The sequence below is a fragment of the Callospermophilus lateralis genome, chromosome 7 (assembly GCF_048772815.1).
Source record: "Callospermophilus lateralis isolate mCalLat2 chromosome 7, mCalLat2.hap1, whole genome shotgun sequence".
NCBI classification, from domain to species: Eukaryota; Metazoa; Chordata; class Mammalia; order Rodentia; family Sciuridae; genus Callospermophilus; species Callospermophilus lateralis.
The window spans coordinates 68,813,507-68,837,250 of record NC_135311.1 but is presented as its reverse complement, the minus strand read 5'-3'; the positions used below and the strand labels follow the sequence as shown (position 1 = coordinate 68,837,250).

The window sequence follows — 23,744 nt, the reverse complement described above, 5'->3', positions numbered from 1 at the left end:
CATATAACCTGGTGAGAAGAGGAAGATAAGTAAATAATCATAAGATATTTACATCATCAAAGGCTTTGGACTGTATATAGTTGAAATACGGGAATTCTTTGAAAATACTTCTAAATTTTGCTGCTTTGAACAACATTAAGGAGTCAAATATTTCAGAAATTTAAAAACAGGTTACATCTGATTTGATTTTAAACTTTAGTTAAACTGATATTGACTCCGACAGCATTTAATAATGAGGCTTTCACATTTCTATTTTCTTAAGAAAGAAATTAACAGTTTTTATTAGAGTCTCCACTCCCACTCTGTTTTACAAAGAACTTATGAAGTCCCCATAAGGAAATAAGAGATTACATAAGGCTTATAACTTGAAAGTTAAATATGATGGAAGAGATGCAAATATACAGAGATTAAGTCTATCAGAACTTTGCTTCTAGTTTATCTTTTCCACAGTACACTTTGATGAGGCTACTTTATTTTTACTTCTTTAATATTTCAAATTTCACTAATTATTGATTGTTGATTGTGCTTCATTAGATAATGTCTTATTTCTGGTCACCTAACCCTGAAATGAAACCTTTTGTTTCTGATAATTATAACTGAATTATCAGCATACTGGCTCCTCAGGAAGAATTTAAATAATTCTTTAAATCATCCCCTGAAAAAGTTTTTTTCTTTTTGGTACTAGGGATTGAACTCAGGGTCACTTGACCACTGAACCACATCCCCATCCCTATTTTTGTATTTTATTTAGAGACAAGGTCTCACTGAGTTACTTAGCTCCTCACTTTTGCTGAGGCTGGCTTTGAACTCATGATCCTCCTGCCTCAGCCTCCTAAATTGCTGGGATTACAGGCATGTGCCACTGCGCCCAGCCCATGAAAACATTTTTAAAATTAATAGATTAAAGAATAAACATCTCTCCAAGGTGAGAATCCATTGCAAGCTTGAAAGAGATTTTACAGCACTCTTCTTATTCTGAATCACTATTAGTTAACTACATTTATTAAACACTATAAGCATGATGCATTATTCAATTTAGAAAACTGCAAATAAAGAAGAAAATGAGTTCCTACCATAGAGACTTTATACTCTAATAAATGATATGACAGATAATATATCTGAAAACTCAAACATAAAATTATGTAAGCAATATGTTTTTAAGAAGATATATAAGAATTCATGGATTGTTCTAGTGATCCTTTTAAAGCTCAGATTATATGACTCTGCTAAAAACCCCTGTTTCTCTTGATGTAGACAGCTATGTAGTCTTGTCACCCTACTACTGCTTCTTCCTGCACCTGATTTAGCCTTTATTTCTCAGATTCCATGTTCTACTACTGGCCCCCACTCCCATTCCTCTCCTCCACCTATACTGCCATTCTTTGAAAACATCAGTCATATACCTTCCATGAAGCCTTCCCCCTGCCTAGATTATTCTTCCTTCCAAATTTCTTTGGCTATTTCACATCCTTTAATTGCTTAAATTGTACCTTCTCATGAAGCCCTATCCTAACTATTCTATTTAATTCTACATCCTGAATCCTCAAATCCAGCAGTCCCAATTAAACCCTCCTTTACCCTGCTCTACATTTTTCTTTTTCCATAGTACTCATTGCCTTTTAAAATACTATATAACTTATTTATATACTATTATAATTGTTCAGATCTATCTTCTTCCCCACCCTTATCCCAAGGTTAACTCTCCAAAGACAAGGATTTACTGTCTATTTTCTTAACTGATATATCCCAAATACCTAGAACAATGCCTGACACACAGTAACTCAGTTAATATATGATTGCATTAAGTCAAGCCATTAATTTAGAAATTTTCATTTTATTTTCTGTTATGCATGTCAGAATATTTATTCCAAAATAAAAATGAAATTTTGAGTTTGTCAATCCATCAGATTTTGAAGGAATCTCATTTTTCCTTCAAGATATGTCTTTTCTTCTAAAATATTTATTCATAACAAGCCCAGAAGTAGGTATCATGCTGTTTTTCTCTCATTAGATAGTTACACATCAATTTATATTAACAAAAATTAATCTTTGATTCAGAGTAGTGCAGAATCAGTTTCCCAGCTCATGAAAAAACTCAATCACTAACATCATTTATCATCATTATCAACACTCAAAAAATTTTTTAACAAACTAAGTAGTGGCATTATGATTATATGTTATAAAGGGGAAAACTGTCTCTAGAACTGAAAATGACAAGAGTACTGTGACAGGATCAATCTGACAAAATTTACTGTCCTGAGTATTCAAATATTGGAAAATATTGGAAAAGAATCAGCAAATATATTGTGTCCAAGTAATCCACAAACTCAAATTACCAGGAATAGCCTTCAGTCTTCTACTGTATACATTCAGAAACAATAACCCATAGTACTTCAGTTTTATAGCAAATGAAATTTTTTGACAATAAATCAATGAACAGAAGTATACATAGTAGTCTTAACCAACAAAGATACCTAAACTACAGAACCACTTAAGCTAATATATAGCATCAAAATCTCTATAAGTCTTAAGAAGGTAGTGCCATACTATGGAAAGCCCAGTTATACAAATAGTTGATTGTTTAACTATCTTTAAACATGCTTTTTACTAATCTATTTCCTATGTTCCATTTTATTTAGATCACAAGAGAGAAGTGCAGCAGGATTGAGACATGGTGCTGAAGAGCAGTGCTAAAGACTGAAGTTTAATATAATGTCGGCCTTCCCCCATTTTAACCCAATTTAGTTATCTGCATTGGATACAACTTTTCATAAGTGTTCAGGAAAATATTTTCTAACCATACTTCAGAATTGCCTCAAATGATCCTCTGAGTACTTGGGACTAGAGTCACTATTGCCTAGATTTCCCAATATCTGGAATTCACTTTTTGTTTTGCTAACCAAACCATAACTTTTGTGAATTCTACAACACTCCTCAGCTGTGAGTCACTAATTCCATAAAGCATAGTTTAGATGAGTTCGCTTGACTGCTCAAAAATCTTACATGGTTTCTCCTCATTGTTTAATAAATTTATTAAAAATAAAAACAAGGGCATGGGGCTAGGATTGTGGCTCAGCAGTAGAGCGCTCACCTAGCACGTGTGAGGCCCTGGGTTCAATCCTCAGCACCACATAAAAATAAATAAATAAAGTAAAGGTATTGTGTTCAACTTCAACTAAAAAATAAATATTAAAAAACAAAACAAGATCATGATGGCATGTAGCTATAGTCCCAGATACTTGAAAGGCTGAGGCAGGAGGACTGCTTCAGCCTAGAGGTTCAAGACCAGCATGGGTAACATAGCAAGACTTTATCTCAAAAAAATTTTTTTTAATTAAAAAAATAAAAACAAAATGCTAAGAGAACAGATCCTAAGTATTCTCACCACATATACCAAAAGGCAAATACATAAGGTGACAGAAATATTGATTATGGTAATCATTTTCAGACTGTAAAATAATAATAAAACATCATTGCATACTTCAAATATATACAGTTTTTACCTGTTAATTATATGACAATAGAGTTAAGGAGGAGTTTAAAAACAAAAACATAAAATATTCTTTATGTTGGTATTTATGGCATTAAATGATCTAATCCTAAAATACCTATCCAGGATTATTTCCTATTTCTTTTATATCTTTAATCAAACTGGAATGCTTATTATTTCCAAACAATTTTTTACCCTCCCCCTTGCTCATGGCTACTTTTCTGCCTACAAGTTTTCTTACTTATGTGCTTTACTTTATCTGCCTTTAAATGTATCTGGAGATGGGAAAGTAGATAAAGCACAAGCCTTGCTTTCAAGGAGTTCTTAGGTCTTGAGGAAATAGTCACATAAACAGCTGGTAAGTTGTAATAAAATTGACATGCACAGGGTATTAAGAGGCAAAGAAGATATTATCATCAGAATACACCCAAAATATTTGCACTAGAAATGGCCAAACATGTAAGTTGGATTATATGTGTAAACTAGGTTCTTTCAAAAATGTTAGATTTGTTAAAATGTACCCAATTAACAAAAAGTCCATTTCTTTCCATTTCCCCTACTCTGTTTAATCCACTATGGTTGATCTTATCCAAAACATAAGATATTATCTGTATCTATGTGTAAGCAAAGCTGACCAGAGTTCTGCCAACAATACAAATCTGATTTCTGTATTTATCTTGTCTTCTATTGGTACATACAATTCAAGCTGGCACCAGAACACAGACCACACTTGGAATAGCACTATCATACACATGTATCTCTTACATGACTCAAAAGATACACTTTTCATTTTTTCTTTGTAACCAAAACAAATGCACAGGAACACAATGAAACAATATTTTAATAATGTGATTTCACAATATCAAATATGTTGTAAAATAATTTAAAGGATACGAATTTCTGTGACAGCCTTCAAGGAACCTATACCACTTCTGGTTACCCCTAAAAAAATCATAGATGAATATTTTTAAACTTTTTCTACAAAAAAATTGCTTCAATAAAACTTACACAACTTTTTTCTTGAGAACATAGGCAAAAATATTAGAACACAGCTAAAAAATAATGCAACATAATAAAGAAAGGTAGAAATTGCACATAGATAACCCACTTATAATTTTGTATTTTCTCTATGCTACAAAATGCAGATTAATTTGTATTTTTATAAAACCAAATGAAAAAGCAAGAAATCACCTTGAATATTATGAGGTTGGGATGCAAGTGAAAATGATGGTACTTTAAGTATGTCATCTCCAATTTCAGAAGATGAAAAAGCTTCATTTGCTATAAACATGTTTGAGGTTTTTGCTTATTATTGCTACAGTTCCATGATTTCTCCTTGTTCATTTCTGTTTGAATAATTTTCACTGAGTTAACTACGGAGTCCAAGTTTGCACTGTTATTAGAATAAGTACCTCCATGCATATTGTCACATATTTTAAATAATCTGAAAAAGAACCACATGTTTTTTACCTGTAACAGTTGCTTAGAATATTAAAGATAGCATTAAATTGTCTCTTTAAACATGCCCATAAAAATAAAAAATTCAATCAATCTCCTAAAATGTGACTTTTTAAATTTACTATGGATATACATCTTTTCATTTTCCTAAAACTCAGATAAATCCATTTGTGGTAGCCAGTGTCTAAGATGGCCTCAATGATCCTTGCCTCCTTTTTTTCACACTCTTGCAGTCTGCAACAAATTGAATCATTTAATCAGAACTGGCCTTTGTAACTAGTAGAGTACTGCACGTCCAAGTGTGTGACTTCCAAAGCTAGGTCAAAAAGACAAAGACATCAGACATTGTCCCTTTCACATAGTCTCTTAGATGACTCAACTCTGTGAAGGAACTCTTGTCAATAACACCATATCCTAAGAACTCTCAAACAACCTTATGAAGAAGGCCCATGTGGATAGGTACTGAAGCTTCCTGTCAAGAGCCAGCACCAACGTGTCAGCCAAGGTGAATGATCCACCATGAAAGCAGATCCCCTGTCAAGTGTCAGATGACCACAGACTGTGCCAAAATTCTGATTATAGCCCTGTCAAAGGTTCCCAATCTCTTTTGCATTCTCATGAGAGACCCCAGGCCAAAACATCCAATTAAATTGTTCCTAAGTTCCTAACTTACAGAAACAATGAGAAAAGCATTTATTGTTGTTTTTAAGCCACTAAATTTGGGGATAAGCTGTACACAACAAGATAATTAATGACTACTGAATAAGTCAGAAAAGTGCTAAAGGGAGGGAAAAAGGCCACACAATATAGTAACAAAAAAATAATTCACCTAATAGTAGTTATATTTTACTAAAGTGATTCAATATAACAATATATTAACACATGTATTAAATTTATAGGAATAAATCAACATTCTTGTCATGAATTAAAAGTTGTTATCAATAACATTTAGTTTCACAGAAAGTATCAGTTCATTCAGTTTTACTTGCCAGTCAATTCAAGGTTGTATACCCTAGCCTACATCATCCCCCAAAATAGGAAAAGAAGTAAACTAAGTGTATTAGCAGATCAAATCATCCCAAACACTATCTAATAATAACCCTAGTGTAAAAAATACTTCTTGGCAAAGTTCTGAAAAACAAGGAGACATCATCTTTATGACTGTATTATATTTGATCAAAAGAAAATCTACCACAATAATTTGTTCAAAATAGCCTCAAGAGATGTAGTAATCATTAAGGTTTCCAAAATAACACTTGCATCTTATAGAATGAGTAATGGGGGATGATATAAGGTATCAGACTTACAGAATTCTATAAGAAATGATACTTAAACACTATGCAAACATGAAATAATTTGTAAATTACTCTGTCACAATGATATGCTTTTGTATCAGAACAAGTTTTTGAAAAAACTTGAAAAATGTATTTTAGCATCCTCTAATGTTTTATCTTTGAAGATGGAAAATTCAAAAGCAGATAATCTTAGATAAAACATATTGTACTGGGAACAAGGATATTCAAGCTATAGTATGATTCCCTGCAATATGCTGTGATATTGGTTAGAATCAGACAGACCTAGGTTTAAGTTTAAAGCTCCTCTGCTTTGTAGCTGTGTGACTTTAAAGTTAGTAAGAGTTTGAAATAAGTTTTACAAACTGTAAAGACATTATCTACATTCTAGTTACCAAAATTCTCTGAACCTCAAAATCTTCCTAAATCCTCTGGAACTCCCACTTAATAAACTCCCTTAGGTCCCTGACTTCCTCATTGATTATTTATTATCCCTGGCCTTAAAAACAAACAAACAAACAATGTGGCTCTGCCCTAGAAAACTGTTGCTTCTTAAGAAAACCCTTAAGTGGAAACTCCTAATTCTCTCACATTCAATGTACTTGAAGATTGAGAGTGTTTTCCTCTCTATTCCAAATCTAGATCATTTTTCCACTCTCACAATAGTAATCTACGCTATTCATCTATGCCACTTCCTAATAGCATATATCACTTATCAACCTTCTGGTCACTTTAGAATACTTTCCTCTTGCTTTCAGAACTTTGCCAATATTCTGTGCTACTGCAACATTCATGGAGACAACCCATTCAAAATCCTTATCTCTCAATTCCTCAGAAAATTCATTTCCAAAGGCATTCTCCTTCACATGACCTCAGTCATCTACTGTCTCACCAGAGTCTGTCATTATCCCAAACTGCCCTTCCTCTCAATAATCTGATGAATAATGATTCCGATATATTATTTTCTAACTTCAAACTTTTATTCTGTTAGTTTATTTGCTCAAGGAACCAGTGAGTTCAAAGAACAAGTTAACTGTAATTAACCTATTTTTTCCTAAGCTATCTTCCCTTTTTCTTTTCTTGTCTACATTTTGTGGACTTAAATTCCATGGCCACTTTCTTACCAATATTCTAAACTCTGCTTCTCCTGTTAATATAAAAATAACAACAGAAGCTGGGCACAGTGGCACATGTCTGTAATCCCAGCCACTTGGGAGCTTGAGGAAGGAGGATCACAAGTTCAAAGCCAGCCTTAGCAACTTAGCAAGGCCCTAAGCAACTTAGCAATATTCTGTACCTATATAAAAAAAATAAAAAGGGCCGGGAATGTGGCTCAGTGGTTAAGCACCCCTGGGTTCAATCCCTGATACAAAAACAAACAAACAAAAATAAACCCAAAAATACTAATTTAAAAAAACAGAGCAAGAATCACAGCTTTTGGGACAGGAGTCCCCTGTGTTTCTCCTTTGCTAGCAAAATGATAAACCTTTTTCCTTTTTCTCAAAACCATGTCCTCGTTATTGTACTGGCACCAGGGATAAGGACTGAGCTTTCTGCAATATGGAGCTTAAACACTGGAGAAATACTGAAGAGAAAGGCCCAGGGTTAGATGTCTTTGGAGGTGAAGCAAAGAATACACATTCAAGGGAGAATGCCAGACATCTGCAGAGGGAAAGACTGCAACCCCTTGGTCTGGGATGTTAATATTCGCAGAGGAACACATGCATACTAAAATTGGAATGGTACAGAGAAGAATAGGTGACACACAAATTCATGAAGCATTTCACATTTATTCAATGGAGCAATGGATAAAGAAGACAGACTGCATTTCCAGAGGATGAGAAAATGGACTCATTCATCTATAAAAATAATGATATGTTGTCAATTTCAACATGGATGAACCTGGAAGACAATGTGTTAAAAGAAATAAGCCAGGAACAGAAAGACAAATGCAGCATGAGCTCATGTGAAATAAAAACATTCACCTCATAGAAATTGAGAATAGAATATTGGTTATTAAAGGCTGGGGAGGGTATAGGAGTAGGATGGGAAGAGATTGGTCAATGGACACAATGTTACATACAGGTAGGAGGAACAAGTTCTGATGTGTTATTGCATAATAGGGTGATTATAGTTAATGATAATATATCATCTATTTCAAAATAGCTAGAAGAGAGGATTTTAATTTTTAATTTCTCTCATCACAAAGAAATGATTAAATGTTTAAAGTGATGGATATGCTAATTACCCTAATTTGATCATTACACAGTTGTATATATGTATCAAAATATCACATGATATCCCATAAATATCTACAACAATTGTGTCAGTCAAAAATAAAATAAAACTTTAAAATAGTAAAAAAAAAAAAAAAAACAGAGCAAGAGGCTCTACAAAGAAATGAATTTACTTGGAGTAATGGCAAACCATATGCACACCAGAGAGGCAAAGAATGGCAAGGCTTTTGAAAGGTAAAAGAAGGTTAATAAGTTGCGCTGAAACAACTTTCCTCAGCAAGGATTAATAAGAAGAGCAGTGTCAGTTCAAGGCTGACAAATTGTTGGGCAAATGTCACTGCAAAAGTATTCTTTGTGTAAGGATGTGGTACCTTAATGCCTTTATGCAAGGTTGTGGTTTTCAGAGTACTCATAACAGTTTTTATCATAGGCCATTGTGTGAGAGATCCCCTTCTTTATGACCTCTCTATTCCCTTTTTGTTAGGGTTTGACAAAAGTGACTCCATTTTGATTCTGACAACTTTTATCCACTTTATTATTTTTATCATACTTACATCACAAAACCTCACTCCTGAATGATTTTTTAAAATAATTACAGCAAGGCAGTGGAATATGAATGGGTAAAAAGTACAGCTTTGGAGCAGATGATTAGTATTAAAATTCAGAGTCATCAGTAACAAGCTTGTAGGATATAATGTCAATATACAAAAAACAATTATATTTTCATAAACTAGCAATGGAAAATCTGAAGAAAAAAATTAAGGAAAAAAAAGAGTCCATGTAAAATAACAGCAAAAAAATAAAATACTTAAGAATTTAACAACATAAGTATAAAACTATCCACTGAAAAACTAAAACATAATTGAGAGAATTAAAGAAAACTTTTAAAAATGGAAGGACAACTCATGTTCCTAGATTGGAAGATTTTAAATTGTTAGATGGTAAGATTCTTCAAGTTGATCTACAGATTCAACACAATCTCTATCAAAATAACAGCTGGCTTCTTATACTAAAATTCATATGAAAATGCAAAGAACACAGAATAGCCAAAACAATCTTGAAAAAAAAAGATCAAAATTGGAAGACTCACACTTCTTAATTTAAAATACAAAGCTCCATTGTAGGATTAGCATAAAAATAGCATATATTAGTCCATGGAGTAAAATAAAGAATTCAGAAATGCTGTAGTTTGGGTCAAAAGCCCAAGTGTTAAAGGTCAAATCCCCAGCTACTGGGACATAATGGAGACTTTTAGCTCAGTGGGAGGTGTTCTAGTCATTGGAGGTGTGCCCCAGAAGGACTCTGATCTCCTTTCTCTCTCTCCCTTTTTTCTCTTCTCTCTCTCCCATCCAACCATGTGCTTAGCTGGTTGAAACTTTTGGTCTCCCTACTCTTTCCCCTTTGACCTTCAGGATGGGCTGGAGATTAAGTTCATTGCCACTGACAAATCATTTCATCAATCAAGCTCATATAATGGGACCTCTGTTAAAACGAACAATGGTGCTCAGAGAGCTTTTGAGTTGGTGAACACATCAAGGTGCTGACAGGGTGGCACACTCACAGAGGCTTACTCCACCTCATCCCCAATAGTCAGCCCCATAAATTTCTATATTTGGAGTTGTATCCTTTATAATAAACCAGTAAATGCAAGAAATGTGTTTTCCTGAGATTTAAGTCATTCTGGCAAATAAACCTATAGAGACTGGGTTGTAGAAACACCTGAGTTTTTCAGGCACTTAGAGAGGTAAGGAGTCTGGGCACCCTGCTTTCCTGGTTGGCATTCTTTAACAGGAATAATTTTGTAGGACTTTATTAATATTAAGTTTCTTTGGGTGGGGGGTAATGAATATGTCTTAAAATTAAATAATAGTGATGGCTGTACAACTATATAAGTATTCTAAACACCAATGAATTTGTGCATTCAAAAGGGTGAATTTCATGTTATCTGAATTATAACTTATTAAATCTAATATAAGAAATCATAGTTACCTCAACTGTTCTTTTTATAATATCCAGCATCACTTATAGTGCTCAGCATTAGTCTAATTAGATTGCTTTCCTAATCTCCAAAATTTTTCCTATTCTTCCCAATCTTTCATAATGCCCTACTTATTCTCTCAAAATGACAGATAACCTCATCTATGTCATAGAGAGAACAAAAACTATAAACTAGATCTCTTCTGAATCTTGAACCTATATATTCAATTGTCTGTCTGCATAATTTATAAGTACCTAAAATCAACATGTCCAAATCTATTCATCACATTCCCCTAAATCTAATCTTTCTTTAAGTTTTTTTTTATATTACTTAAGGGCCCACCATTCTTCATTATTCTGGTTCAAATTAGAAATGTAGGTTTAAGTTCTCACATATAGTAATCATTTAAGTTCCATGGGATTCTACCTCCTAAATAACTTTGGACTCTCTTCATTTCTGCTATCAAAGTCCTAGGTCAAGACTTCTCTCCCACCTACACCAATATAATAACCTTTTAATTGACTCTTCACAACATATTCTAACTCCCTTCTTGTTTGTCCACCATACTGGGGCCAAAATCAATTTTAAAGGAAAAGAAAATCTAATTTCACTCCTTTGCATGGACTTTTAGGAAAATGATTCTCTTTAGTATACAATATGATCATCTGGAAAATTTGTTTAAATTAGTTTCTAGATCCCATTCTCATCTTTACTAAAACTATGATTTAATAGGTCTAAGGTAGGACCCAGAAATCTAAAATTTTAAAAACCATTCTAGGTGCCTCAATACAGTGTGTCTAGGGGCCATAATTTAAGAAACATGGCCTTAAAGTACAAGATGTTGATCATGGTCTATAAAATTCTGAATGGCTTAGTTCCTTCATACCTTACCTCTCAGCATTCTCTTACTTCAAACTAAAGGAACTTTTTGCAAAGAATTGCTTAACTCTGTGCTACCTCAGGACTTCTGTACATTCTATTATTTCTACCTATTAACACTCTCCCTCTTTATTTTCACCTAGTTTACTTCTATTTTTCTTTAAGATTAAGTGTAAACACCACTTACTCAAGAAAGCTTTCCCTGATTGGGGTAGATCATGTCCTCATGTTAAATGTTCCAGGACACCTGTTTTCAAAGAACAGTCTGGGACTCTTTCAGGGAGTCCATTAAATCAAAATTATTTTCACAATATTACTAAGCCAAGTCACAAGACATCACAACAGACTTAAAAGACATAAATGAGAATCCAACTATACTGCAAAAATATAAAACAATGCCACTTTTCTCACTAAACTATTTTTTTGTTTTAGAAAATAGAACTTAATTTTTTAATATAATAGATAACTGGTAATTATATATAATTATGGGGTACAAAGTGATATTTTGATACAAATATACAGTTTGTAGTAACCAAATCAAGATAATTATTAAATCTGTCACCTCAAACATTTATCATTTCTTTGGAATGAGACCATTCTCTTCTAGCTATTTTGGATTATACAATACATTACTATTAACTGCAGCTACTACACAACAGAACACCAGAACTTCTATATAAATGCAACTTTGTTCATCAATACCTCTGCATTCCTCCTTCACATCTCCCCCAGACTCTGATAACTGCAATTCTACTCCCCATTTCAGAGTTCAACCAACCTCTTTTCTTTTTTGCAGTACTGGGGATCAAACCCAGAACTTCACATATGCAAGGCAAGTGCTCTCCTCCTGACCTACATACCCAGCCCTATGTTTGACTTCTTTAGATTCCACATACAAGGGAGATCGTGTTATTTGATTCTCTGTGCCTGGCTTAGTTTACTTAACATAATGTCTTCTACATTCATTCCTGTTGCCACAAATGACAAAATTTCCTAGGTTTTTAAAATATATATTATTTATTTTAGTTATAAATGTATCTTTATTTTATTTATATGTGGTGCTGAGAATTGAACTCAGGGCCTCACACATACGAGGCAAACACTCTACCACTAAGCCACAATCCCAGCCCCTCCTAGATTTTTTTAATGGCTCAAAAGTATTCTATTGTATACATAGATGCTCCTGGACTTAAAGTGGGATTATGTACCAATAAACTTATCATAAGCTGAAAATCATAAATCAAAAATGCACTTACTATATCTAACTTACTGAACATTGCAGCTTAGTAACACAGTACACTGTAGATTATCTGTTGTTTACCCTGGTTACTGAGTGGCTGACAGAGAGCTATGGCTCTCTGCTGTTGCCTGCATAGTTTCAGTGAGAAAGTATGGTACTATATATTGCTAACATGGAAAAAGATCAGAATCCAAAATTTGAAGTACAGTTTCAACTGAATGCACATTGCTTTCAAACCACCATAAGGTCTAAAATTCCTATGTCAAACCATCACTATGTCAGGGACCATTAGTATACAATACATTATTTTTAATATGTTCCTCTAATGTATTTTTAACACATTATTTCCTACATTTCATGTAGGAAAAGTCTTTTTAACTGAAAATTCATTAATTAGATTAATCGGTAGTAGGTTTAGTATGAGTTTAAGATGAATTAGTAAATAAGTACTTTTTAATTTTTTGATTTTAATCTAATATGATTAAATACTGATATATATAACCTACCTTAATAAAAACTCTTTGGGAATCTTCAATACTTTTTAAATGCAATGGGGTACTTATGATAAAAAGTTTAACAATCACTGCTCTGAACAATATACTTACTTCATGAAAATAACTGTCATACCATGAAGTATTTAGTCAATTATTTTTAGTTATGTATCTATGCTTCCCACTAAATTGTAAGGTCCTTAAAGGTAAAAATCTAGAATCCCAAATATAACAGAATGTTTAATGTATAATACTTTGTTATTACTGTTTTTCTCATTCAGAATCTATCATGTTTAATATTTTTGGATGAACACATTAATATTCCACTTTATTCACTGAATGTTATTTATTACATTTAATTAATTACCTTTTTCAAAATGCTGGTGTGCTCTCTCCCTTTTCCTCTATAACGTTACCTAATTTTGCATCATCAGGAACAGTATCCTCAGGTGCTATCTTGGTGCCCATGTGGTTTGTTTATTTCTGAGAAGAACCATATGTCAGCTTGCCAGCAACAAGTGATGAGTCATTAATACCTGCTACTCTTAAATTTAGATAATCATATTCATATTTATAAGAGGGAAACTGGAATTTTTGTGTTGGTGAAATATAATTTAGGTCTTCATTAGTAATCTTTAAATTTGACATTAACATTTTTGGATTATTTTCCTGACCTACAAAAGAGGAACATATTGGTTATTATATATTATTCATTAAAACACATTTTCAATATAATAATGAAAAATTTAATTAATTTTTAAAAGTTTACTAGTTAAATTTTTTTTGTTAAATATGAAAGTCAAGAAAAGTATTAGTATAATAACAAGATACTCTCTAATACCAAATATGGCTTTGAAATACCAGCTTGTTTCTGAAAGCAACTTTGAAATTACTTCAGAATTATTAAGATTAAATTCAAAATTTATACAGCATCTATGTTATAAAATAGGTTTAAATCCTGATGACAAAAGTAGTAATAATTTTAATATTTAACTATTTTGGCTACTACAAATGGCATACTTATACAAGTAATTATGAGGATGTAAAATTTTATATAAATAATTTACACACAGAAATACAATGGTCAATCATATAAAATCGTAATGAATATGATCCAGTATTAAAATATAGGACACAGTGCTTTTTTTAACTTTGTAATCCTACTTCTAAAATCAAGATAAAGAAATATCTTCATCAGAGTGATAGAATTTTAAACATTTCTTTAGAGTTTTTTTTTTTTCCTAGAATCTATGGGATGTTTAGAGGAAGTTCAGAAGTCTTATTAGAGCTTAAATTTGCTTTACCATCTATTTATAAATATTATACCAGATGTATACCATACATGAAGTATAGTATTTGATACATTCAAGAGTATACATATATCTATTTATATAAAAATCATGTAACTTATAAGCTTAATATTAAAATATTTATGCATGAAATTACCAATTTAAGATTAAAATTTTACCAGTAACATCATATTAGATAACATATATTGTTTAAGCATTCCTCAAGATTTAAAAAAATGGTCTCAACATGTATAATCTTCTGTTATCTTGTTCTTTCACATAAAGATCTGTCTCCCAGAAGATCTTACCAATTAGAAAAGAGCAAAACTGGAGAGCAGTGACAGGAATTTTAATGGTTAAAGAGAAACAAATATTCACCGAACAATAGTCAGAACAAGTATGTGATAGGATATTATGTACTATGCACACATATGTGTATGTATATATGGAGAAGGTAAATGTGTTAGATCATAAGGTTTGGTGAGCATTATTTTGAATAAGAGAAGTCTTTGACTCTCATTTTTTTCCATTAAAATAAAGGAATTAATATTTTCATGTGTTACTAGGTTTTTTACATTGACATTAACTGCATGCATTTGGTTTCACAACAAATATATGATAACTTACCTTGCAATTTATGACTTTCTATTTCCTCCTCTAATTCCTGAGTTTCTGGAATTTCTGAAATCAATGGAGGAGGAGGGAGAAACCAATCCAATGATTTTTCATTGTCTGGATAGCTATATAAAATATAAAAAATATGAATATATGCTTAAAAAGATCTACAATCAGAAACATGTATTTATTAAACTTTACTCAATTTTTGTTACCACTATGATTTATCCCTATGCAGCAATGTTCTCAACCTTTTTTCCCTTGTGTGTCACAGAATTAATAATACGGGGGACTGGAGTTGGGATTGGAACTCAGTTGGTAGAGCACTTGCCTAGCACGTGTGAGGCACTGGATTCAATCCTCAGCACCATATAAAAATAAAATAAAGGTATTGTGTCCATACACTATAAAAATATTTTAAAAACTTAGTAATACTGCATGTAAGATATGCTACCTAAATAGGAATGGCAATAGTTCCACTTCATTTTCTCTAATTGAAATGCCAGTGATAGGAATTTTAAATCTATTCCAACTTTTTAAGAAGTACTAAATCATTCTCAAACTCTGCACTTTAACTATTACATGTAACAAATTACTTATGATATATCTTTCCTATAATCATGGGTCTTTACTGGGTAAATCACTCCATTATTAGTATTCTTGAGTATTCCTACAACTTGAGTGAAAATTAATGTCCTAACCCAAATACTTGGTTCAGAACCATATGCAACCACAAAATCTCTAAGAAATTGGTTGAAACTGGAAATTTCTTTATAAGCCAATGGTAATTGATGAGATTTTTGCCACCCTGTTGGCATCTTTACCTGTCCATACATTTCAGCTGTGACCTTATTAACTGATACTGCTTTAACATACCTTTACCAATCAAAGTTGACTTGCTTTCATTAAGACAAAAAGTAAGTGCTAGGTGACAGGAAAAACTTGAGGAAAAAAAACATATATACTGCCTACACTGAATCCCAAGCATTTTAAGATTAATTTATTTTTCATTTATTGTACTAAGTTCTCCCAAGTAAGAGATTTAATCTTTGAATTTTCTGTCCCTCTTAGTACCTAGCACATAGCTACTATGACTATATTTTTCAAATAAAAAATCCACAACATTATTTGACAATGTCTGAGAGACTGAGCAAATGCCAGAGCATTTGAAATTTAGGACTATGACAGAGGGTTCCTAAGATCACACCCAGTTCAACGATTTCCTAGCTGAGTCCTACTCCTAGCAATTGGGCAAAGTCCTAGGGAAATCAGGCACAAGTTTCCAAGAGTTCTCTCCACACAAGGGTCACATTAAATAACCAATTGTGACAACATGCATGAAATGTTACCGATGAGGAAAGTTCATTTGGAACTCAATGGTCAGGGTTTATTGGGGACTAATCACCCCCAAGCATTCCCTGTCTGACATATAAATTCAGAATCCCAGAAGAAAAGCAGGTGTTCGCATAAACCACATTATTTGTATAAGCAGTTTATGCAGTGAACCACTGTTACCAGTTAATGGTGGGAACCTTCCTGAAATCTGTTCTCAGATTCCAACCAAAGGTCAACCTTGCAAACAGGTTTTGCAAGGATAGCCATTTAGGCCTGTTATGTTAACTTTTTTTCTATATAGAGACCATTCCAGAAAATCCAAGAAAGAGAATAATGGGATATAAGAAGTATACATCTAGCTCTACTATTCAGTCTCCTCATAAAATTAAATCTTCTTTATGATTTCTCTCTTTTTTTCTAGAGGTGCCATCATTCTCCCAGTCACCAATCCAAACCATAGCATAATCTTTTTTTTTATTCACAGTATATAAATACATACTCCTTTTAATGCTTCTGAAATTCATCATTTTCTTTGTATTTTCATTGTCACTATTATAATTAAGATCCTAATCAACTTACATCTGATTGAGAACAATAGTGTCTTAACTGAATTCACTGCCTCCAGGCTTTCTCTCTAATACACCTTACACATTCTTACATTAATTTAGAATCATTTTCATCATAGTACTCTATTCAAAATTCTTCAGTGGCTTTCAGATAATGACAAACTTCCCAAGGGACTTAGAGTACCTTACAGTTTTAATTCTCCTACACATATCTTTAGGTTTAGGGTAAACTGAACTACTTGTTATATACCTGTTAAGGTTTGGATAAGTGTCCTCCAAAGGCCCATATGTTAAAAGGCTAGCTTACCAGCTTGTGACACTATTGGTAGGTAGTGAAACACTTAAGAGATGGAGCCCAGGGGGGAGGAATTTATCTCACCAGAGGGATGCCCTTGAGAGAGAGTGTGACTCTGACCCTTTCACCTCTCTTTGATTCCCAGCTGCCATGAGGTGAGGGCTTTTTCCACCAGGTGCTCCCACCATGATGTATTGCCTCACAACAGGCCCAAAAGCAACAAACCAAATGACCATGGACCAAATTCCTCAAAACTACGAGATAAAATAAATTTTTGCTTTGTTTAAGTATTTTGTCACAGTGATGGAAAGCTAGTACAATACCAAACAGATAACACATTCTGTGCCTCCTCATCTTTATTCAAAGATACATCCTTTATTGCTGGGCCTGGGTACACACCTGTAATTCCAGTGACTCAGGAGACTGAGGCAGGAAGATTCCAAGTTTGAGGCCAGCCATAGCAACTTAGCAAGACTCTGTCTTACAAAATAAAATTAAAAAGGACTAGGGATGTAACTAAATAGTTCAATCACCAGTGCCACCTTCCCCCCTAAAAAAAAATAATTTAAAAAGATAAACTCTATACTCTTCCTGACCTTGTACTCAGCCTCATACCCATATCCACCTATAGAAATTCTACTATTATTCATTCATTAATCCATTCAACAACTATTTAGCACATGCCAGGTGCTTTTCTAGGCACTAGAGTTTAAGTTCATTTAAAACCCACTTCAAATTCTACCTTTTCCAAGAAATTTCCATAGGTTCTCAAAGATTTTCTCCCCCTCTTTTCATCCACTGAATCCACAATATTTCTCATACTTATTGTATTGTGTGTGTGTATATGTGTGTATACAGATAATAGATAGAAATAGCTAATTAGTCTGATACTGTCTCTAGATTGTAAATATCTAAGGGCTTTGCTTTTATTTCCATTTATATAAGCAGTACTTAGCACAGTGCTTTATATAATTAGGTGTGCTGTTCAGGAAATGTTTGTTGATTTAATTTCACAGCTTTTAACACATAGAGAATTATACAGCATTTAACACCCACAACAATCTATGCTCAACTTTAGAACTCTATGCACCATTTGTCTCCTTTATGAACCATCTACTCTAAAAAACTTCTATATACTATCCGCTCAAGTACTGTGACTTGTCCCATCTTCATTCCTTTTTTTTCCCCTTTAACAGTGGGCCTTCAATGCCTACTTCCTCTATGTCCAAAGAATTATCAGATATTTCAAAGACTCCTGAAGCCTATCCCCACTACCATAAAGCCTGACCTGATCATCTGGCTAAAGGTTACTTTCTTCCAAATCTGAAATTTTATTGCATGAATATTAATCATTTTTCATACATTTTTAATGTTTTATTGTTAGAACAATCATATGTTTCAAAATTTGCCTAACCATAATCCTAATACACTGACTTACAGTCCTGATTTACTCCTGCTGCTCCAGCAGGATGTACTTTTTTACTCTCAAAAGTTTTCCAGTCTGTACATATATACACAATGGAATATTACTCAGCAATAAAAGAGAATAAAATAATGGCATTTGCAGGTAAATGGATGGAGTTAGAGAAGACAATGCTAAGTGAAGTTAGCCAATCCCAAAAAACCAAATGCCGAATGTTTTCTCTGATATAAGGAGGCTGGTAGTGGGGTAGGGAGAGGGAGCATGGGAAGAATAGACAACTCTAGATAGGGCAGAGGGGTGGGAAGGGAAGGGACAGGGCATGGGGTTAGAAATGATAGTGGAATGTGATAGACATTATTATCCAAAGTACATGTATAAAGACACAAATTGGTGTGAATACACTTTGTATACAACCAGAGATATGAAAAATTGTGCTGTATATGTATAATAAGAATTATAATGCATTCTGCTGTCATATATAAATAAAAAATTAATTAAAAATAATTCCCAAGTGACATATTTCTACTTTCTCATACTCTTAAAAGGAGCTAACCACAATTCTCAAACAAGAACAAACTATTGCCCTTCATCATCATTGCCACCACCACCATCATAAGTTTTTAATATTTAAAAGTATTTCCTTTATAACTAACCATAGAATATTTCAAATACTGATTCTGTGTCCAAAAAAAAAACCCGAATATGAGTCATGGATATGTTATATCATACTATGTAATGAGTTTAAATACAGAATATTGAAATATGTGGTTAAAAAAAAGTATTCCAGTCTGGATCGTGATTTACATAGTCAGATTATTTATTAATGACTTCCCATATGTGTGTCTAAACTCAATTAGATTTTAACTTTTAGAAGTGAATTTCTTCTTTCTTTTTATATCCTTTCAGCATTCAATCAATATTTGAATTACTATTAGAATGAAGGAGTGAAAGCAATAAGGGGGTTCATTAAAATAGGTTATTATAACAAATACATATAAAATTCAGAATTGAGAGCAATCTACATGGTCTCACATCTTTATTTCCATCCCTACACATTGTCTGTGCTAAATACGCTTATGACAGTTAGTCTTTGGTACATGCTCATTCTGTTTTCAAAACGTGTCATCACTTTTTGTTCTCAGCTACTCTTTGACCATTACTTCCAGTCTTTACCTTAGTCAAGAACAACTTGACAAATTAGAAATGTAAAGCAAATGAACATAAAACTGGCAGGAATTAATTGAATTTTTAAAACTATAACATTTAAGATGCTGAACCTTACTTACCAGTGAATCTGAATTCCATGTTTCTAAATATACAATCATTCTGTTGATCTGCCATTTTTATTTGTGTATTTATCAGAAAAAAATAAACTCCCTAATTTTTTTAAACTCTAAAATAATATACTATATTATTAACCCTTGAGATAGACTTACTTTTCAATTTCATCTGGATTTTCAAAAAACAAACTATCCACAGAAAACAAGCAGTCATTTAGTTTTGACATCTTTGAAAACTGGACTTTGTCATAAATCTACAAGATATAGAAAAGGTAGTTTATATTTTATTTACAAAAATGGAGAAAATATTTATGGATAAGTAAACTATAATCATTAGTTTCTCAGAATGTCCTTTAAAATATAACCACAGATGAGTCTTATAGTTGCAGCTTCTGTGACTTTCAAAGCATTTCAATATCAACATACTGTGTTCTCTACTCATTCATATATTTTCACATTTTGTACCCCTTTCTTCATACTGCACCAATATTTAGAATATTTTCTTCCTGGCAAATTCTTGTCCATTCTTCAAAGTATAGGTTAAATGTCATTTCTTCTTTAAAGACTTCTCTAAATTTGTCCTCTTCAATAACACAAAATTAACTGCTCCTTTTGGGTTAATACTTTGTTTATAGTATTATTTTTGAGTTAAGATATTACAATTTATTGTGAATGTGTGTACCTCTAATACAACTATGTACCTATGCAGGAATTTGCTTCAAAATAAAGGGGGAATGGTAGAAATGTACTGAGTGACAAGTTGGTAACTGTTGGTAACTGCTAAAACTATGACAAGTTGGTAACTGCTAAAACTATGTAACGTGTATGTGTGGGTTCATAATAATGGTTGATTTTTCATGTGTTTGAACTTTTACAAAACAGACAAATTTAACACGTACATATTTTTACACTCATGGTGTAAAATCCTTTTTTTTTTTTTTGCTTTAAGATATTCAGAGATGTAAAGGTTAAAAATGTTCACCTCTGGCCACCAGGAATATAATAAAAATATAAGGCTGAAAAAAGACTCAAATGTGAAAGGAAACCAAAGCACCATTTCTACAGGTTCACATTGCTTCTTTCTTATTCCAATTACTTCCCTGTGCACACTAAATCTACCTTCCAATTTTTTCTCTAAATTCTGAAACAAGACAGAACATTCTATAGGTCAAAACATGAAATAAGATGCACAAATCATAAACGTGAATTATTTTTCACTTACTCTGTGATAGTTAATACATTACAAATTCATCCTCAGGATAGAAATTAAAATCAAAGAAATTATATGAGTACCATCTTGAGGAGAAATCCTCATTACCAATTTTGAGAATTCCCTGATATGGAAAAAAGATACAAGTAGGACTGATGTGGGGAAGAAAGGAATATTTCCAAGTCCATCTCCGGAGAAATACCACTGATAAGAGGGCTAAACCTGCAAATGGCCTTAAGACTGTTCTTACTGATCTAAAACGTTGTGGAGTTTTTCACTGTTTTAGTTGCTGGGTTTTCTGTCCTCTAATATGTTTAACTGGCCTCTTTATTTTTCTCAATTTACTAATCACTCAGTCATCAACAAAAAGATATAGTAAAAAAAATAAATTAATATGGTTTTATATATCTCGGACAATCTGTTAACATCGTTATTAGATAACCAATGTTAAAACTTGAAAACAATTATATGAAAAAGAATAAATAAAAATGCTTGTCATTTTTATACTGTCCAAAAAAATAACAAATGTTTATTGGCTTTAAAATAATACCTCAGAATTTAAGAAAATCTGAAGGCTAACATCATTTATATGCTTGTGTTTCTTTTCTTCTTTTTCTTCTTCTTTTTTTTTTTTTTTTTTTTTTTTTTTGGTATCAGGGATTGAACTCAGGGGTGCTTGATCACTGAGTCACAACCCCAGCTCCCTTATTATTTTATTTATTTTTTTGGTTGTGAGTGGGCATAATACCTTTATTTTATTTATTTTTATGTGGTGCTGAGAATGGAACCCATTGCCTCACACATGCAAGGCAAGCGCTCTACCACTGAGCCACAACCCCAGCCTCTGCAGCCCTTTTTTATACTTTATATTTAGAGACAGGGTCTCACCGAAGAGTCGCTTAAGGCCTCACTAAGTTGCTGAAGCTGGCTTTGAACTAGATTCTCCTAAGCCTCCCTAGCTGCTGGGATTGCTCGTGTGCGCCACCACGCCCAGCTTGAGTAAAATAAGCTGCAAAAAAGACAATAAAACTACAAATAAGACAATAAAACTACAAATTTAAACTATTATAGCCGGGCACTCTGGCACCTGTAATCCCAGCGGCTTTGGAGGCCGAGGCTGCCTTCTCTAATTACAATGATAATATTATAGCACTTTTTATCTTTTATAATCCTTATTGATAAAATTTTCGTACCTATGACTTTATCATTTTTAATGTTAAAAATACAATTTCAAAAGTGCAGAAACTCATATACAAATAAATTAATGATTTGCTAGAAATCGTTAGTGAAGAAACCGAGACCAACATTCAGCAACTGCAGGGAATTTGACACAGTAAGGGGACACATTCCCGCAGTCTCCAGGTCTCAGGCAGCGAAAAGCACCCCAGTCGCAGCCCCAGGCTCCCCTCCCACGTGGTGGCCCGCGGGGTGCTAGATCCCAGATCGCCCACTAGAACTCCTGCCTGAGGCAGGAGCCTCAGGGCGCCCCCGAGGCCCACGCTCAGAGCTCCTGGGGCCATGCACTCCACCGCGGTCTCCTTCCCTTCTCCTTTTACACTATAAACAAAACTAAATGAAAAAAGGAGGGAACAGAATTGGCAGGGCTTAGGACACTCTCCCCCAAAATATGACATCATGACATATTAAGTATTTTAAACTAAAGGAATTTGAGAAGCATTATATGCAAGGAGGATTTTCTAATCTTCCCACAAAGCATGAACCTCTCATTTGAGATTTTCCCTCCCTATATTTGGAGGAAAACAGGACCCCATCTCTGAAGACAAAGGACAGAGAAAGGAATCTGAATGCACACGCCTTGTTAAGTTTCCCCCAGTTTATTATACTTAGTTCATATTCCTTTGTCCTATTATATTTCTCTATGACTTTCCATTCTTCATCAAACTTAGCATAAAAACATTCAGCTTTAACCTCTTCTTTGGGTTCTTTGGGTCTTTGTTTTCTTATGATGGCTTCTATGTCATGTGAAACTTACATTAGATAAATCTGTATGTTTCTCTTTTGTTAATCTCTTTCATTACATGGGCCCTAGCCAATGAACTTATGATGAGTAGAAGGAAAAGATACTTTTCTGCCCTTCAAGAGCCTAACGATCCAGATAATTAATGCTTGCATAAAGAAGAAATGGCAAAATATCTACAATAGTTATATAAGGTATGAAGCAACCAAAGATTCAAAAATTTCAAATCTTCTGCGAAAAGTCACCAGAATCAGTGAAGATAAATTCTCTCTATCAAAAAGATGCCCTAGACTTTTATAAAGAGTACTCATGTAAATTTATTATGCCCTTCAGCTAATAATAATGATACTCTATTGGGAATGGCTATCACAATTCAATTTACCATCATCTAAATTTTAGTACAAAAATTTTTAAATTTAGTCTTAAGTAAGCAATTATTAAATACACTAACAACTTTCAAAGGAAAATTACCTGTTGGTTTGAAATTAACATCTTCATCCATCTTTATCAAGTCAAGAGATGACAAATCATTCAGATTCTTCAAACATAATTCTGTTCAATTATAGAAAATACATTTTAATTTTAGTAAAATAAGGAAGAAAGACAAAATAGAAGTTATTATTAAAAATGCTAAAGTCATGTTTTAGTGTAATTGTTCTGGGAACAACTGTATTCCCTATTTAAGGAG

At 33.1% G+C, this 23,744-nt stretch overlaps 1 protein-coding gene across 1 annotated transcript in view; it reads right to left on the bottom strand.

Annotated features, from left to right (window-relative positions):
- LOC143404389 (putative ATP-dependent DNA helicase HFM1) overlaps positions 1 to 20,095 on the bottom strand; it is a 39,545-nt gene extending 19,450 nt beyond the window's left edge. The window contains 7 exon segments of the mRNA XM_076862558.1: positions 53 to 123; positions 4,385 to 4,432; positions 4,682 to 4,786; positions 4,789 to 4,934; positions 13,433 to 13,739; positions 14,982 to 15,094; positions 20,025 to 20,095. Of these exon segments, the coding sequence (XP_076718673.1) occupies positions 53 to 123; positions 4,385 to 4,432; positions 4,682 to 4,786; positions 4,789 to 4,934; positions 13,433 to 13,739; positions 14,982 to 15,094; positions 20,025 to 20,095 (861 nt within the window).
- Positions 20,096 to 23,744: the final 3,649 nt, after the last annotated feature.